Source organism: Dissoconium aciculare (assembly GCF_010015565.1).
Source record: "Dissoconium aciculare CBS 342.82 unplaced genomic scaffold K489scaffold_4, whole genome shotgun sequence".
In the NCBI taxonomy this organism is placed as follows: domain Eukaryota; kingdom Fungi; phylum Ascomycota; class Dothideomycetes; order Mycosphaerellales; family Dissoconiaceae; genus Dissoconium; species Dissoconium aciculare.
In genome coordinates this window covers 63,409-81,583 of record NW_022984954.1, presented here as the reverse complement: position 1 = coordinate 81,583, position 18,175 = coordinate 63,409, and the positions used below count along the sequence as shown (strand labels likewise).

The 18,175-nt window shown below is 54.0% G+C and overlaps 3 protein-coding genes across 3 annotated transcripts; 2 read left to right on the top strand and 1 right to left on the bottom strand.

The window, feature by feature from the left end:
- Positions 1 to 148: 148 nt before the first annotated feature.
- Positions 149 to 2,527, top strand: K489DRAFT_422377 (glycoside hydrolase family 13 protein). The gene is made up of 9 exons (XM_033608237.1): positions 149 to 552; positions 615 to 686; positions 752 to 838; positions 913 to 938; positions 1,030 to 1,184; positions 1,237 to 1,335; positions 1,388 to 1,632; positions 1,702 to 1,934; positions 2,006 to 2,527. Exons 1-9 carry the CDS (start codon positions 325 to 327, stop codon positions 2,370 to 2,372), a joined length of 1,512 nt encoding a protein of 503 aa, XP_033460974.1. The 5' UTR covers positions 149 to 324; the 3' UTR covers positions 2,373 to 2,527.
- Positions 2,528 to 5,269: 2,742 nt separating this feature from the next.
- K489DRAFT_393413 (kinase-like protein) lies at positions 5,270 to 6,904 on the bottom strand (the record flags this gene model as incomplete). Its single annotated transcript, XM_033606777.1, has 3 exons — positions 6,509 to 6,904; positions 5,464 to 6,440; positions 5,270 to 5,441 (listed from the first exon to the last, which is right to left on the bottom strand). The coding sequence occupies exons 1-3, from the start codon at positions 6,554 to 6,556 to the stop codon at positions 5,270 to 5,272; spliced, it is 1,197 nt and encodes a 398-aa protein (XP_033460973.1). The 5' UTR covers positions 6,557 to 6,904.
- A 4,538-nt stretch (positions 6,905 to 11,442) lies between these two features.
- On the top strand, positions 11,443 to 17,888 carry K489DRAFT_169506 (uncharacterized protein). Its single transcript, XM_033599360.1, has one exon. It carries the CDS (start codon positions 11,754 to 11,756, stop codon positions 17,478 to 17,480), a length of 5,727 nt encoding a protein of 1,908 aa, XP_033460972.1. The 5' UTR covers positions 11,443 to 11,753; the 3' UTR covers positions 17,481 to 17,888.
- Positions 17,889 to 18,175: the final 287 nt, after the last annotated feature.

The following is an 18,175-nucleotide window of genomic DNA, read 5'->3' as shown; positions in this document are numbered from 1 at the left end:
CCCTCTTCTGGAAGCTGATCGTGATTGCTGGCAACCCGGTCCTTCTGCACTTCTCTGACCAAAGACGGCATTGTTGCCAAATTCAGTCGTCGAGACCCGCTTTGTTACTGCACGACTGACGGTCGTGTCCTTCGGGAAGCGAGTCCCACTCGGTGCCATAAACATCATCATCTGCAATCAGCCGGAAAGGTGTATATGCCTCAGCTTGAACTTCAACATCGACTTCGAAACTTCTCCACGTACCCGAGATACAAAAAGGTCTCGGTGTTCGCTGCATCGCCACGATACTTCCTCAACCGTTACACACATTATTGAACAGACGTCATGTTCTCTCTCACCAAAATCCTGCCTCTGCTGTCGTTGTCCATTCTCGGACAGTGCTTGACGCCTGCGCAATGGCGCCAGGAGTCCATCTACCAAGTCATCACGGATCGTTTCGCTCGGACTGACGGCTCCACGACAGCCGGATGTAATATCAACGACTACTGTGGAGGCACCTGGGCTGGTCTCATCAAGAAGCTCGACTACATTCAGGGAATGGGTTTCACTGCTGTTCGTGTTACATCAGAATGCTCCGAACTTTCCGAGTACCAAATTCTGACACGATAATCTAGGTCTGGATCTCTCCTGTTGTCAAGAACATCGAAGGTCTTACTAGCGATGGAAGCTCTTACCATGGCTATTGGGTATGTGCTTTGTATTGTAATCTCTCTGTGAGCCATGGCTTTCGACTAATCTGTCCAACATCTAGGCACAAGACATCAACTCGCTCAACCCACACTTTGGAACGGCATCAGATCTAAAAGCTCTCTCATCGGCGCTTCATTCTCGAGGCATGGTAGGTGCTCGCACGATCTCAGCACCTTGCCGGTGACATAGGCTTGTGCTGATTCTGACTATATCTCTCTATAGCATCTCATGGTTGATATCGTGACCAAGTAAGTATCGCTTCGCCATGTCCCGTCATTCAGTGCAATGCTAACAAGCCTCATAGCCACATGGCAAGTCAACACCGCCTGTCCGACCTAGGTCGTCCGCTCCAGCTAACGAAAAACAGGGTTATGTTGGCTGCGGGAACTGCGTCGACTACAGTACTCTAAGCCCATTCAACAGCGCCTCGTACTACCATCCTTTCTGCTTCATCGACTACAACAATGCTCAATCCATCACGAACTGCTGGGAGGGTGTGCTCAATCTTTCTCGTAGCATGTCAACCCTTGCTGATGAAAATCGCAGGAAGCAACACTGTCTCTTTGCCCGACTTGCGCACGGAGAATTCGAACGTGCAAAGTGTCTTCAACTCCTGGATCGCCAAATTGGTTTCGGACTACTCAAGTAGGCACTTTCCTCCCTTGTCTCACACCCAGTACTGATCACGGTGTCATAGTCGATGGACTTCGCGTCGACAGCATGCAGCAGGTCAACGCTGGCTTCTGGAAGCCGTTCCAAGCCGCAGCAGGTGGCATCCACGCCATCGGAGAGGTCTTCAACGGTGATCCGGCGTACACATGCCCATACCAGGGCCAACTCAGTGGTGTGATGAATTACCCTACCTTTTACACCATCACCAACGCCTTCCGCTCGACCAATGGTGACATCCAGTCCTTGGTCAATGGGATCAACCGTATGAAGGTAGAACCACCACCGCTCTCTTCGGCTGCCTCAAAGCCTCAACGAGGCTTGCGCTGACACGGATCATAGTCTACTTGCTCCGACGTCACCCTTCTCGGCTCCTTCTTGGAGAACCACGATAACCCTCGTTTCCCAAGCTTGACCTCCGACGTCTCCCTCATCAAAAACGCCATCGGTTTTACCTTGCTCGCAGACGGCACCCCCATCATCTACCAAGGTCAAGAGCAGCAATTCCGCGGCGCCGATGTCCCCACCAATCGCGAGGCCCTCTGGCTATCAGGCTACAACACCGGTTCCACTCTGTAAGCATTTTCCCACTCCCGATCACAAATCCCCGATAGTATCACGACAGCTAACACAATCTTCCCCACAGCTACCAATACATCAAGACCCTCAACGCCCTCCGCAGCCTCGCGATCAAAAAGGACCCCAAGTACCTCACCTATAACGCCTGGCCCATCCAATCCGACTCGCGCACCATCGTCATGCGCAAAGGCTTCACCAACAACCAGGTGATCTCGATCTGGACCAACCGCGGCGCCAACAGCGGTTCCGCGGGGATCACCGTCGGCGGAGGCAACGCCGGCTGGGGCGCGGGCTGGTACATGACCGACGTCCTCAGCTGCAAGACTTATGTTGCGGATTCTAACGGGAACATCGCGGTCACGCTCTCCGATGGTCTCCCCCAGGTGCTGTTCCCCAGTCAGGCGCTGAACGGCAGCGGGATCTGTGGGAAATAGAGGAGCTCCATGCGATTCCTCGTTCTCGTGACGGGCAGAGAGCACCCAGCATCAGGGATGTCTCTCTCCTGGATTGAGGATCCCACGTGCATTGTGGGGTTCTCCCGCCGTGTCCTGTGGCAGCTTTGGAAAAATCTGCAACAAACATCTTATGTAACGCATCTTTTAGCTGATTTCTCGCACAAAGTATTTATGGATAAAAAGAATGGAAGAAAGTGAAAAAGGAATCTCTACATTTGTGCTTCGTCAGAGGGCCTCCTCTTCCAACCCTCATGTCGGTCTCCCTCGTCGAAGTCTCGGACGAGAACAATGAAGGGAGAAAAGACGGGAGCATTAGAACAGATGAACGAATTTATTCGGGAAAAAAAAGATCTCGCTGAAATGCCGCCCGGGCACGAAGGAAACTATGTCCATGTGCGAAACGCGAAAAAGGGGGGCGAAAGCGAGGGGGGGGTATATACATTTGTTGAACATCATGCTTTGCTCTTCCTTTCTTCCCCTTCCGGCCTGCTACCTCTTCTTCGTTGTGAGTAAATGACAATATTTCCATTCCCTCCACCTTTCCTTCCATACTCGTCGCCTTCACGCCCGTCCTCCACTAATTCTCCTTCTTCGTTGTGGATTTGGGAACTACGTCTTCCCTGCCTGTTCTCCTTCTCCGCTAGCTCCAGAACCATTTGCCTCTGTATTCTTCACATCAGCGGGAGCGGGAGCGGCAGCGGCAGTAGCAGCAGGAGTTTGCTCGGCTTTCCCCGCCACACCGTCCTCGATCTTGGTGATGGTCGTCGTCGCGGTCGTCGTGGCGATCACAGTGGCGGTAGAAGCAGCTTTATCTGAACTCGTTCCGGGCCGACTGCCAGTAGAAGCGCCGGCACCATTTGTAGTCGTCGCAGTCGCTGCGGCAGCGATGATAGTCGAGAGGGTAGTTGTGAGTTTGGCGGGTGGATGAGCGGGTGCAGTATCGTTTGGTTTGTCGTCTGCTGTGGTAGACGGTACCGCCGGTGCTGAGGCAGCGGTGGCGGCGGCAGCAGCAGCCGCGGTAGACGATGCCGAAGGATCCCTCCCGGAGAGCGAAGGCGGCGCCGTGACGAAGACCGGAGCAGCCTCCTCCTCTTCTCCTTCCTCCATGATTTCCTCCGTGATGACTTCCTCGTGGCCGTCGGCGTGGATGATGACGGAGCGGCCGAAACGGTCGATTTCGACATCCTCATACAGCGCATCGTCATCTTCTTCTTCGAGGATGCCGCCTTCAAAGGACGATGCGGCCCCGGGCGTGGTTGCGGACTGCGGCTGCGGGGGCGGGCATTGGCCCACTATTTCTTCTTCGTCTTCTTCTTCTTCCATGACGCCCAGCATGCCGAGGTCGGAGCTCGCGCGGCCTTGGACACTTGGATTCCGGTCACTCTTGGCGTTGGTGCTCCCGTTCGATGCGTTGCCGTTGGTGCGAGGAAAGCCGCCGGGTGAGCCGCCGCCACTGCCAGTCCATGCTGATCCGCCGACATGACCACCGCTTCCCGCGCTGATGCCGAATCCACCGAAACCTCCTGCGCCGCTGGCGAAGCCGCTGTTGCCGCTCAATGGGCCTTTGAACAGCGAACGCTTCCTTCGCGCGAAGACCGGTAGGCCGGGGGACGTGGGCGGGTTGTTCTGGTAATACTGCGAAGATGAGTCTGCGAAGAGGGTTTGAGACTTAGGACTGGGGTGGCCATTGGTGTCAGGGCTGACATTGGCGGCGGTGAGTTGATTGACGTGCAATGAGTTGATTGCGGCGAGGTTTGGGAGGATCAGGCCGAGATCCTTGGGTCGCCCTCCGCCGCCGCCAAATCCCGGGACGCCGCTACCGGGCGCGCGGCGCGAGAAGCGGATCCCGGATGGAAAGGTTGTGGCTGTCGGGGTTCCTGGTGCAGCGAGAACTTTGACGACGGAGTTTGAGGAGGATCCGCCATGAGGTGAGCGTCCAGTACGGTGACCGGAAGAGGCTCCGCCATTGGTGGTCGTCGAGGGAGAAGCAAGGGAGGTGCTGGAAGCACTCGATGCTTTGGAGTGAGAGTGTTTATGGCCTTTGGTGATTATTGTAGTAGTGGTGCCTCGATCGTTGGTCGAAGTCGATGTCGATTGATAGGTAGTGCGTATGGAGGAGACCGAGGAAGAAGTGGATTTCCGACCACGAAGACCACTAGCCGTTGCGCCTACGGAAGATCGACGGCGATGAAGTGGATAGCCTGATTGGTTGTGGAGAGTAATGGATGTGGCGGGACTGAGACTAGTCCTTTTGACAAGTCTGGCGGTAGTAGGAATGCTGCTACTACTTGAAGTCTGGGTATTGATGCGTGGTCTTTGTGGGGCGATGCGAGAGTGAGTCTGGGGGTCACCTTGTCGACTCGACAAACTCGTCCGGCGAGATGGTGTGCCCATAGGCCCTGCAGAGGAAATTCTTCGCAATTCGCGCAGGTTGCCGTGAGAAGCCCCGGCATTTCCATTCTGACCAGCAGCGAAAGTGCCGTTCTTAACAAGCTTCTTGCTGCTGTCGTTGGCGTGCTTTGCTCGGCGGATGGCCCCATCTTTGAAGAGGCCCTTGACCCAGGCCAGGTGCTCTTTCAAAGGTTTCGGTCGTTTCCGTTGCGGTGGCGGGACATATTCTGGGCTGAGCAGATTCGGGTCAGGCGTGGCCGCCGCTGGCGCTGCATCTGCAACTTTGGCGTTGGTATCCGTCGTGGGCCGTGAGTTGGGAGCACTATTTGGAGCATAGTCTTTCGGAGGCGGAGGCGGACGACTTCCTGAATGGCTCTCGGTACGCTCAACCAATGAGCCTACCGCTTGTGAATCTGCGAGCGGCGACTTTTGTTCATTGACTCTTGGAAGATCGGGTGCTTGACTGGCTACACCATAATTCCTGCTCAGCGGTCGACCTCTTGTTCGCGGGGATCGAGGGACCATGCCTTCTTCCACCTCGTAGATCTCACCAAGTGCAAGAAGGCGACTGCTAGCTGCACTGAGGCGACGGAGAGATTTGGCATCCGCTTCACGCTCACGTCGTTTTCGCTCTCTTCGGCGTTCTTTGCGTTGCTCCTTTTCGAGCAGCAGCGCCCACCAGCCCGCCAGGCCATCACAGCGTTGCGATAAAACGTTCTCGATCACCATGTCGATATCTACTCCAGCACTCCGCATTCGCTCGAGTACATCCTTTTCTAGGTCTGTTGTGAATGGTGGCGGCTGTTGGAGCTTCAACACTTCCTGCTGCTGCGGCGCATGTTCAGCCAGCCACGGGTCTTTCAGGATGTCTCCTAGGGAAGGCCGAAGTAATGGTCGTTTGGAAAGCAGCTTTTTGATGAGGTCCACTGCGGGTTGAGGCAAATGGTCGGGATAGACCGGATCGGTCTTCAAGATGGCCGTTTTCGTCGTTGAATCATCGTCGTCGTCAAAAGGGAGCTCGCCGCACAGCAGCGCGTATAAAATGATGCCCAAACTCCATACATCCACCTTTTCTCCCGCATATTTCTCGCCCTTGATCATCTCGGGTGCGCTGTAGCAGATGGTCCCACACCATGTTTGTAAGTAGCTGGTCGAGCCCTGGTATTCCCTGGTGAAACCGAAATCGACCAATTTGACGTTGCCATGTTTGTCTAGCAAGATGTTCTCCAATTTCAAGTCCCGATGCACGCAGCTCTTCCCATGGACATATGAAACCGCTCCGACCAATTGTGTGAATATCTTCTGCACCTTGGCCGGTTCCATACGGCCATTGTTCAGAAGGTGGTTGTATAGCTCATCTCCGGGACAGTATTCCAACACTAGCCACACCAGAGTCTCTGTGACAATCACCTCATATAGTCGTGCGATGTGCGGATGTAGGAATTGGCGATGATGGTGGATCTCGCGCGCCAGGTTGGCATCGTCTTTGTTGGCGCTCTTCAATACGACTTTGGAGCCATTCGTGAGGGTATGCGATGCGAGATAGACCTTGCCGAAGCTGCCCTTGCCGATCAGTTTGCCAATGCTGTAATTACCGACGTTGGTGAGCTCCGGCGAGGAGAATTCGGAAAGGAGTGACTGGTAGGAGCTGGCGAGCTGTGGAGAGCGCATCGTCAGTGAATCTGTCTGCACCGAGCCCGTCTTGGCTGGAAGATCGTTCATACCTTGTTCCGCTGATCACCTTGCCCGACCTGGTATCTGTAAGGCGGCATGGGTGGTGATGTTCGATTCGAGATCTAGGATCACTTCCAGCCTGAGCGGTCGCCGGTGTTCTGGAGAATTATTGCGTAGTCGTAGCCGAGGGCCCAGGTCGCGTTCGTTGTCGCCGAGCGCTCCTCTCCATGCAGAGCGGAATTGCAGGTTCCGAGGATCAGGAGAAGTCCAAGACTGTTGCGCCGTGATTGTTGCGGCTTCACGATCGTGAGAAGGGGCTCGGCCGAGCGCATGGATGTCTCCGAAAGGCGATGTACGTTGAATGAACGAAGTGATGCGATGGTTGCGTAGACTTCGGCATCGTCTTTCGGAGGTTTTAAACGATCACCGAGTGAGGATATCTGAAGGATGGCCCAGTGGGTACAGCATTATTGTCACCCGCCAGTGACCGTTGGGCTCTCACACTTCCTCCCCCGAATCCGGGCAGCGAAGCCGATGATTGGTGCGCGGACATGGTTCCGTGCTGACATCCGATTCCATGTCCTTTCGGCGATGGACCTGGCGGGATATTGGATATTGGATATTGTTCCTCCACCGATGAAGAAACGCCTGTACGTCTCCATTATATCCATCCGTAATTATTTCGCACGTCCTCATACAAAGTTGTCGAGAGATACTGTACATTGATCCGAGTGATTGGCGGCCGAAGACATCTCCTAGTAATAATATGGGTTAACCTAGTACATGTAAGTAAATTAAATGAGATGAGACACGGCTAGGGTTCGGATACAAGAGAGCGAGAAGCCAGCTCGGCTCGGCTCTCGCGGATCGCGCCTCTTCATCGCTGCTGCCACGCGAGAAGAGCACCCAAACGACAGGATGATCATCCGAAACATATCTGAATACTCGATCGCTGTTGATCAACAGTCCGAAGCATTGCAGAAAGAACAGCTTCCGGGCTATAGAACGATAGGGTAGAGCGATCAAAAGCGTTCTGTTTGTTCTACCGCTTGTAACTGTTCGGGCAGACGTGATTCCGTGAATCGGGGATTGGTAAACATCATGAAGATATCATAATCACCAAAGGAGTTCGCAACAGGACACGGTATCTCGCATGTTGACAGTCGTCTGGAAATTCGAAGACCAGTGGCCGGACAACATGCAATATCCACAGCTTCACTCCACAACAACCAAGAATCAGCCCCTCACGTTTAGATCATCGAGGTCTTCAAGAGAGGTCAAGATAACCCTAGCCACAAAGGCGACCTCGAGATGCTTCCCAGCGCCTGCCCAGGTGGCAGCAATGAATTGAGTGTCGCGTGCTCACCATACATCCGACGTCCGACTACTACACGAAGGCGTACAGCACACGCATCGTCGCCGTGAGCGTAGCATGTCACAAGGCGCGTAAAAAGCACAGTACATGTGAAGTACTGTGCGATATCCAACACAATGAAAATCCTAGTCGAAATTGCCAGATGCTACGATACACAGAATTGCATTACTTTTGCAAGACACCACAGCGATGACATCTGCAGTGGAAGGATGAAAGCAAAATTTGTGCTGCGTTGACAAGGAGGAGGAGAAAACACGAAAACGAACGTCTGATCTACATGTCACATGTATTGTGTAGGTTTCTTGATGAAACATCTGTATTTCACAAGGTCCCGGGAAATAGATCGTGGCCTGCCAGCATGTGGAATGCCCGAGTGCGCCATTATTATGCAGACATCTCTGTGATCTGCATCTGAGGAAATAGAAGCTGCCACAGCTGTCCGATCCCGGGCAGGGTAATGTGGTGAGATATTTTTCTGTGTAATCGGTTCGAAATGGTGGTGGTCATCGGGGAAAAAGAAACCAAGAAAGCCACAATCTTTCCGAGACGGCCGTGTCAGAGCTAGGATGCCGTTCGAGCTCCACGGTGTTGACGGCGGCGAGGATGAGAGTCGAAAGGTATCAGAATGTGAACAGGGATGACGATGAGCTCGGGGGTCTCATCATCACCCATAGAGAATGGCGCGCACAAGGTATCGGTATCGGTCTAGACAAACCACGAGGAGAGAGACACGCAGAAACCAAAAAGGGTCCCTCGGCAGGAACATGACGAAGATCCCTCATTCCTCCGTTCGGATTCTCGGAATAATCTTCTTTCCAGGGCACACTCTCTTTCAACGGTCAGTTTGAGAGAGGGTGGATTTAATATTAGAGGGATTCACTTCTTCGATGGCTAGCATGATGAAAGTCGATAGTTTAAACGTCCATGGTAATAATGTACTAATAATGGTGTTGGTGGTGATCATCATGATTCATTCAGAAGAGGCGTGGGGAGGAGAGGCCGGGGAAACAACCGATACGATCCATCAACATTCATCAACGGCTGTTTGGTCCTGGTCTCGGAGTCTCATTTGTATGCCCACGACTACAGTCCTCTGTGTTTCTCGGCGTGTGTGCAGTACACAGTCGAGTGATACAGAGATGGCTTGCAGCAGCAGGCCTTTGTTTTTTGCCTTGTGGAGCGTGTCTTGGCCTGTCTATCTACACACATATTCAGGTTGAGTTATGACATGATTGTCGCAGATTTCCTCATCGGACTTCAAACATAGCGATGAAACCGCGATGTCGTTATCGCACTACTCGATGCTGTGGCAGGAGAAAACGAGTGTCACCGCGAATAGAGCTCCGGTACCGAGGCGCGACGAGAAATGCAGCAGCTGCTGCACTCCAGACCCAGGTGTGTGATGGCGCCATGGTGGAACTTCGGCTGGGAATCTGCAGGTGCGCACAAATTTCGTTCCTGCAGTAGCAGATATTCATCGTTGTTGGGTGTGTATATGATGCTCGACCGATTGTGATAAACCCGTGTAACACTCATATGTGGTCATAAGATAGATGACACGACATCGAAGTGCTAGACAATGAGGGTATTCTTGTGTGTCTGCTCCGAAGTGTCTCGGTCCGGCGCACACACGATGCATTGATGACAGGCTGGGTTTCCTCAGGCCGGCCAAATACTGTAAGCTTGGCTGGCCGAACATCCATGTGCTTGAGAGATAGATGAGAGACAGATAGAGTTTGAGGCTGAAACAGCCGCGGACAGACAGACTTGACCTAGTGGCCTCCTGAGCCCAGATGAGCAAACAGAATGGGAGAAGGGGCACGGAATCGATGAGATCGTGAGGCTGGTCGGATGCTGCATCTGCTGTCTCATCTGTTTCTCCGAGGTCGGTGTGCTTCCGTTGTCAGATCCCCACGTCTCCTTTCAGGCCATGCAGAACAAAGCAAATTATCAATCGTCTGGTTCCGCTGTCATCATCATGACCATCATCGGCATGGTTGCATGTACTGCACTTTGCCCGGGAGACGGTACGGAGCTGGTATGGCCATGCAACGCTGATAACAAAAACAACCTCGCCTCAACCAAACAATGTTGCAGGACCAACAATCAGACGAGATTCATCCTCGATTTGGAAGAGGAGATAGATCCATGATCGTGCATGGTTACAAACCATGACGATGGAATCTCACCAATGAACGAATTTTGTTGGTCCTGTCCTGCCGAGTGGTCGGCCATTTTCCGAATTATTCTGGTTCGGTGCTGGGCGCAGGTATACAAACAGCCGGAGTCCAGTACAGTACATGCATGCATGGGCAGGTGACTGTGGACTACAAGACAAATGAGACAGAGGGTGCGGGACGGGAGATTCCTTCCCGCTTAAGTCCGGCTGTTCTTACGCCACCTCACCCGCACTTCTTCGGTGCAAGCGTCCAGCATCCCACCTCCCTTACTCCTCTTTCTCTCCCCTGACTGGGCGGGCGATTCTCATCACACCTGGGCACTCACACTACTCCATGACTCGGTCTTAGACCAATGCATGGATCGTGCATGACTGCATTCCAGGAAGCAGCCCTGGTTCCTGAATTTGTACCTGTTGGCACTGCACCTCTCGTTCATGTAAGGAGAGGGGATATCTGAGGGCCCCATTGCGCCTTTGTGCTAGAGGCGCGGCGACGGCGACGACGACGGAGTCCTGACCCGTCGTACCGAAGTAAGGAATGCCCACCGATTGTGGCTTTAATATGATACTCTACTTGGATAATGCTCTCTTGACTACGTGTGAGAAACATGGTTAGCGTACGATAGACACCCACCCTTTTTTCACCCACTTTCCCACATGCGGGTGTGCGAAGATCGTGGTTGCCCTGGTTCGGTACAGGGTGGCTTGCTTTGACTTTGCTTTACTTGTTGCAGAATGTTGCTGCTGCTCGGGGTTTGTCTCCCCTCGTGCGACGGTTGTATGTTGTGTTCGGCTCAGGTACCCTTGACATGTGTAGCAGATTGTCTAGCCCGCCTGCCTGCCTTCCGCCGCCGTCACTCTCGTCTTACCTCATTCGTGCTGGAGGGAGAGACTTTTGGGGGGTTTGCGTTCGGTGGCCTGCAGGTCTTGTCCTAGGAGTGAACCTTGTCCAGCGGTCCTCTCTATACGTGTGTGTCAGTGTGTTTGTTCTTACTCTTCCTCTGCTTCTTCCTTATCGTGTGTTATATTATTGCGCCTACAGATCGTTGGCCTCGCTGGATATTGTCATTGGAATCGGGCGCACGGGACTCCCAGAGAGCATAGCCGAAAGAGATTGATTTCAGAAAGAGGTTGGACTTTTTGGAAGAGGTAGATCGCGAGTGTGCCAAACGGCAGCACTGTCAGCCGCGGAAAGACAGAACAAAGGACATTCTTGTCGCGATACATCTCAGGATACACAACATCTGCGACAATTGCATTTCACCAGCGATCACCATCCCGCTGATCTAAGACTCATATCCCGATTTACGATCCTCGATCTGCTGGTCTCATCGAACCCATCGCCAATGCCCGGCACGATCTTCACCTTGTCTTCATCGCACATCTGTTGAGCTTTTCCTCCCGGCGAGGCAACTCTATCACGAATTCGAAAGAGAGACCATCACCGTCACTACCATCTAATACGACTACGCATAATCCCAACGACGACATGGTCTAGACCACGACTTCGTCAGCAGCATCATCATTGACCCAGACACTGGGAATAGCATCTTCCGGTCTACACATAACCTTGCCCGGAATCTTCTCTTCACAGCATCGGCAGATCCTTCCCTACAGATCTTGAGCCTCAACCGCTGCCTGGACAGGGCCTCAGTTGTCTCAATGTCGTCGTAGCATTGGTATAGATACTCGCAGTTATACCACGTTCCAGAGCTACTAGTTGTAGCTGTCTCCTGCCGCCATGGCTCCCACCACATTTGCGCGGAGCAAGTCAATACGTCTGACGAGAGCACGAACGGCGGACAATCTAGAGACCGATCCTATCACAGGCGAACTTTTGAACAGCTCGGCTCCGCTCATGCGCACGACCTTCAGCGACCTCAAAAACCGAGATGCGCGCCAGGCTTTACGACAACAATTCAGCAGCGCGTTCATTGACAATGCAGAACCCTTGGATGATGAGCCGACTTCGCCTATCCCGGCCTCTGCTGTCACAGAAACATCTAGCACGAATTCCTTCCTCCACCCAGAGAGCAATCTCCGCGGTAACCTCCCGAGAAGTCGGACGGCTCCTACCTTATCCGCAACACCTATGCCGACTATTGTTGAGCCTTCACGACTCGCTACGGTCGCCGAGGGTCCGAGTCAACTGGATGTGGAACAGGCCATCAATTTGCTAGAGCAATTGAAAAAGACCGCCTCACCGGAACAATTAGTCGCGTTACATCGCGCGCTCCTTCCTACCAAGGATGTCATCACTCCCGTCACACCCATGTTCCCTGCTGACGCACTGGATATACCTGGACCGGCTCCTCGGTCGCGCCAGAGTGCTCTTGGCGTACCGGGCCTTGCCACGCGACCCAGCGACGACGATGACGTTTTGCGCAAACCTTCGAGTGAGTTTCTATTGAAACCGGTACCTGCGACTGCTCGGAGACGGAATCGACGCGGAGATGGCGACAAGAGTAGAGGTGGTGGTGGTCTATATTCTCCCGACTTTTTTCGTCTGCCTACCATGCACGAGGTCACCCGATCCGATACGCCCGAATTAATTTCACCCGCTCCCGGAGCATTCCAATATGGATCTTTACGAATCACGAATGGCGAGACGCCTGCTTCTCCAGATCCGTCACGGCAACTCCCCACGCAACTCGCGCAACGACCCTTGGCGCAGCCTCCGCATTCACCTGCCAGTATTGACTCTGCCATGACTCCCGAGACGCCAGTGGATCCTTACACGCCTGGAGCTGACAATAGAAGTCGTTCAGCGAGCCGGGACGAGCAGAGTGCAATGGATGCGTCTATAGCCCAAAAGCTGCAGGAAGAAGAACGGCAATGGAACGCGAATGCGGCAGCACAGCAATTGTCGCGCGAGGAAGAGCATCGTTGGCAAGGTGAACGTGTACAAGGCGGCTCGATAGATTCACAACGACAATCTCCTTCCAGGTCACTGCCACGCGATCGATCAATCAGTCCACAACCGCAAAGATTCCCGCGAAGTCGGCTCGATCGGCAATCAGATAGTAGACACGGAAGCGATAGTGCGCCCGTTTCGCCCATGCATCCGCATGAGATGAACTTTCCGAACGAGGGTAGCGAGAACCAACCCCCGCAAGTTCAGAATTCCATGCTCGCATTCCGCCAGTCACTACGGAGTGAGCTTCCACTGCAGGCGGCCGTAGCCACGAACAACCTTGCCTCCTACGCCGATCGTCCGCTTAACAGTGCATCATATCTGAGCGACTCGCGAGGGCCAGGGACACCTCTAACCCCAATGTCGATCAGCACAGTGGGCGAGTCAGTAGATGGTACGGAATATGGCGAAGCAGAGATCATACATCGTGACGCACGGACTGTTGCGCTATCACGATTGACGGGTGCAATGGTCGTTCGACCCAGCATGCTTTTGCAGCAATCGCAGGTCCCAGCTTCTCCTTCACCCTCCGACTCCTCTGCCAATGAGCCGAAATCGCTACGGTCAACTGCAACGGAAGCCACCCGCCAGAGCTTCACGCGTCAACAGGCGCCCTCCGCCTCAGATAGTGGTTACAGTAGCTACGAGATGTCGTTTCCAAACGAACGGAAAGATTCGGAGTCGGCTCCGAGATCCCCTGGTGGCCTCCGGTCTGACGACAATACGACCCCCACCCTGCCACGGCTGCAGCCCGCGGATCCAACGAATGCGGCCCTTGTCATTGCACCCGCCTCGGCGTCCACGACTCAACACAAATACCGCTCTTCCATAGCTGACGATCAGCGAAAATCGTTCAAGGACTTCTTGACCGCTCCTCCTGGAGCACCCACACCGGCCCTGGCGCCATCCGCGCCCTCATCACAGACATCACCCACAGCATTGAACGACAATTTGTCAATCACGAGCGATGCAAGTACACAAGACAGTAATTTCGGGGACCGTAGGAAATTACAGAAGCCAATGCCGCTCTCTGTGATCCGGAAGCAGCGCGAAGAGCAAGAGAAAGCTGATGCGGCCGCGCGAGAAGCGGCTGCGTTGGAACCAGCGGCGCCGCCAGCAGGAGCAGTCGCAAGCCTCAATCGCCACTCCCGCCTCTTCGAACAACAGCTACAAGATAGCTCGCGTGTTGTTGTGAACGGCTCCGAAATGTCCTTTGCCCCCGTTGCGCTTCCATCAAACGACCACAACATTGTTATTCCCGCGGAGCCGCCGCACAAGGATACGTACTCAAACCATTCCAAATCAGTATCCTCTTCCACGACGGCTACCACTGCCACGACTGCCTCCTCGAAGACTGCACGTGGGATAAACGGCAAGGCTTCTCGAGGTCGGAAAAGCGATGCTTCTTCCAAGACGACGGCAACCACTGCTACCACAGGCCGCGATTACTCCCCGCATGATGCGTCGGATAGCGCTGGTGATCGCAAGGGCGGATCATCCTCGTGGTCCTTTGCTCGCTTGCGCAGTAAATCTCGCGCTCGTCAGGCTGCGGAAGCTGAGGCCAAAAGAGCAGATGCTGCTGCCGCTGCGGCGTCTTTCCCGTCATTGCCGAACCTTGACAAGTATAATGATGCAGAGAGCTTGCCACGGCCGGAGTTCGTCGTACGCGATCGCACCGATTCAACGGGTAGCGGCAAAAGCGGTAACAGCGCGAGGGACCGTTTACCATGGAATCGGAAGGACACGAATGCTCTGCCGGCAAATGCTGCAACGTCGTCAACTACTAATCAAAATGCGCAGAACAACTCTTCGTCGTCTCAATCTGCGGTCCGTCCCAGGACGGCCGGTTCGCAGTATCCCCCAACTCTGTCACTCAATCTATCAGGCGATGCTGTACGGTCGACGACCTCCTTTGACCACACATCACAACATCGACCAACACAACGGCCTCAGGAACAACAGCGAAGCAATAGCAATCTTTCCGCCTCGGAAATGCTCGATCGGACTCTTACAGTGGGCGCGTCGAGGGATATTGCGCCTCCACTCCCGTCGCCCTTGTTCCCGCCTGCCGATCCTCGTCTCCGCAGCACCGCCTCGATGATGAATGGTGGATATAGCACTTTCCAGGATCGCAGTGGCATGTGGCCATCAACACCCGGTCCCCAACCGACTTCTCAGCGTAATGCTACGAATGACTCTGGGCGCCCCAAGACATCGCACGCAGAGGATGCGTCTTCATCGAGGATCCAACGCGAGGGTGGTGGAAGGCCTAGAGGACCTAGCTCGCCTGCTCCTGCTCCAGTACCCACCCTTGAAGACTTCCCGGTGGTCTCCGCGAAAGTGCTCGAGGCGAAACGTCTGCTGCAACAACGTCGAGCGGAAGAGGATAAACAGGCTCGGGATCTTGCTGCTGCCGGTCGCAATGCTCCCGAAAATTCGTTATCGCCCGTCGCGGGACTCGGTATTGGTTATGATGCCCTCTCGGCTTCAACATCTCCTGTTCTTGCGGCTTTGCGCACATCCATGGATGATCGACGCGACCATGTTCGAAATATGGATAGCGCGAAAGCTGATACGCCCGTGGAATTCTCGTCGCTGGACGGATCTGTGACTTCGACGGGAAAGCCCCGTGGTAAGGGTGGCTGGGAGGCACAGGTCAAGATGATGCGGAAGAAGAACCTGGAAGCTCTGGGTGTAGGAGTTGATGGCGATGCTAACGAGGACGGAGCCCAACTCAGGAGAGTCGACACTGGCTCTTCGATGGGTACGACGACCGCTTCAATTCCGAAGAGTGCAACCATGCCTTCATTGCCATCGACTACGAATACGGCTGCCGCGGCGGCCAAGACGCAGAATATGATGATGTTGATGAACCTCTCGGATGACTCTCACCGTCGACAGAGGGAGTATACACCGGCATCTGTGCTCTCATCCTCGTCGCCTTCCACGCAACTCTCTGCCTCGCCGCTACCGAATAGCTTGCAGCTCGGACAAGAAATAGCTCTGTCATTCCCCATGACGCCGCTGCACCGGCCCACGACCTCTTCGACTACCGGATCCACTCCGGCTGACGAGCTCAGCGAGATTTCCGCGCAATTCCCTCAACCTCCGCCCGCAAATTCGAATCGCATCATGGCACAATCCACCTACCTGGCGCTTAGCAATGGTGGTGGACTTCGTGCTCATCCGCCTTCACCACTGCCGCTGTCCATGCAGCCGGATAGATTGCCGCTCGATTTCCCTCAGCACCAGGCTAAACCTGCCCCACAGCAGCAGAGGCAACATCAGCAAAAGTATTCTTATGATTCTCGTTTCGATGAAACCCCTTCATCACATTCTGAAAAGGGCACGATGACTAGCTCTACATTCGTTACCGTGCAGAGCGGGAACGCGGATCGTGGTGATCCTCGAACGCAGCATTATCAACAGCAGCAGCACCGAGGGCAGCCGGTTCGTGCTGACAGTGCTCAGTCTTCGACTTCTTCTGCCACGACGTCTTCTGCTTTCTCCAACACATCCGGGACGACTAGTCGCACGACCATGAATTCTTCTGCGAGTGCAGCTGGTGGCAATAACAGTACTGGCTACAACCACTTCCACACGAACAGCAATGCAACCACGAACAGCAATAATTATAATTCTCACCAAGGCCCACATCACACCCACACCACCTCGAATCGATCATTGGGTAACAACAACAGCAATAACTACGTCCCTCCGCCTTCTCTGGCAGCACCCATCCCCTCCTCTCCTCAGTCCACGAACGTTGCCAACAGTAGTAGCTTTCAGGCTGACCGGTTCCGCGCCAAAGTTGCTGCTAAGACCTCCGCTGCAGCTCTCATGATCCGCTCCGCCCACCATCCCGCTCCCCTTCCACCGCCCGCCTTCGCCGCACCCTCCCCTCCTGGTGGACCTCACGCCCGCGCCAAAGTCCCTCTCCTGGCCGAACAACTCGCCCGCTCAGGTCTCCCGCCGGTAGTCACCAATCTTGGATCTTTCGGCAGCAACAACAACGGCATGAGCGGACCTAGCTCTAGCTCGATCTCGCCGCTGGGGAGTTCTCCGCTGGGCATGACCATGGAACGCGAACGTCAACAGCAATCTCAAACATCTCAACCTTTCCAGAATGGCACCCAACGTTTCGCTCCCACCGCCCCTGTCTCCCGCCATCAACATCAACCCTCCATCGACGACCTCGCTGCCTCGGCGTCATCCGCAAATGACCACGCTGGTCCAGGCCCCATGACAACCGCCTCCATGGCCTCCGCGGCAACCGCTGCGTTGGCCATGGACCACCGATTCAGCGGTGGGTTCCAATACGGCTGGGATCGGGAACAAGGTTTTACGGGCTCAGCGGGGACGAGTTCTCCCACTAAAGTTTCGGCTGGTCCTACCACCACCGGACAGAGACATGGTCGAGGCGAGAGTAGGGATGCTCGCGGAGAAGCGAAGATGACTGGATTGCCGGCGAATCGAAGGAGTGTGGTTATGAGTGATGGATTTGGAGTGGATCTGACGGATGTCCCGGTGTTTTTGAGGCGGGTGGAGAGATGATCTTTGATTTCTGGATTTCCTTGAATTCTTTTGCATTTCAGTTCATTTTTTGGGCCTGCTTTTACTTATTCCCCCATCATCCGAGATTTACCTCACGTGTTTTTGAGTTTCATATTTCAGGGGTTCGCCTGGAGGCATTTTTCTGAGCGTTATTGTTTGACCTCATTTGTTTTGTTTCGGGGATGTCATAGGGCATGCATGTAGCATGGATGAAAACACACTTTCCTCTTTTTGTTGATGCTCTTGTTTCCACGCTTGCTGTCATATGTTGTCAAAGGTTGATGTGTGAGTGCTCCTGATCCGGCTCAGGTCGACACGATATGTATGGGGATTGGTTAGATTGGACGGAGTGACCCGATGACTAATGCGATGCGCTTGCACAATCACAATTCCATTTACTATTAGGAGTGCTAGAATATATAACGCCAAGCACCAGGGCGTGGCCACCCCCAGGGCGTGGCCACCAATTTCAACATGAACCACCTTCAATATTGATTATCTCAACGAATACTTAATAAATTGCTCTGAAACTCAGATATGTTATATATCAATACTGGCTACTCTACTTTACATGTTCTAGAGTTATGGCCTAATGTACCACACTTGCTACACCTGCTAGCACGCTTTGAAGGCTTCGGCATCTGCTCTATTATTTGTGCTTCTACCTCCTCTTGCTCAACTATCTCTTGGATCTG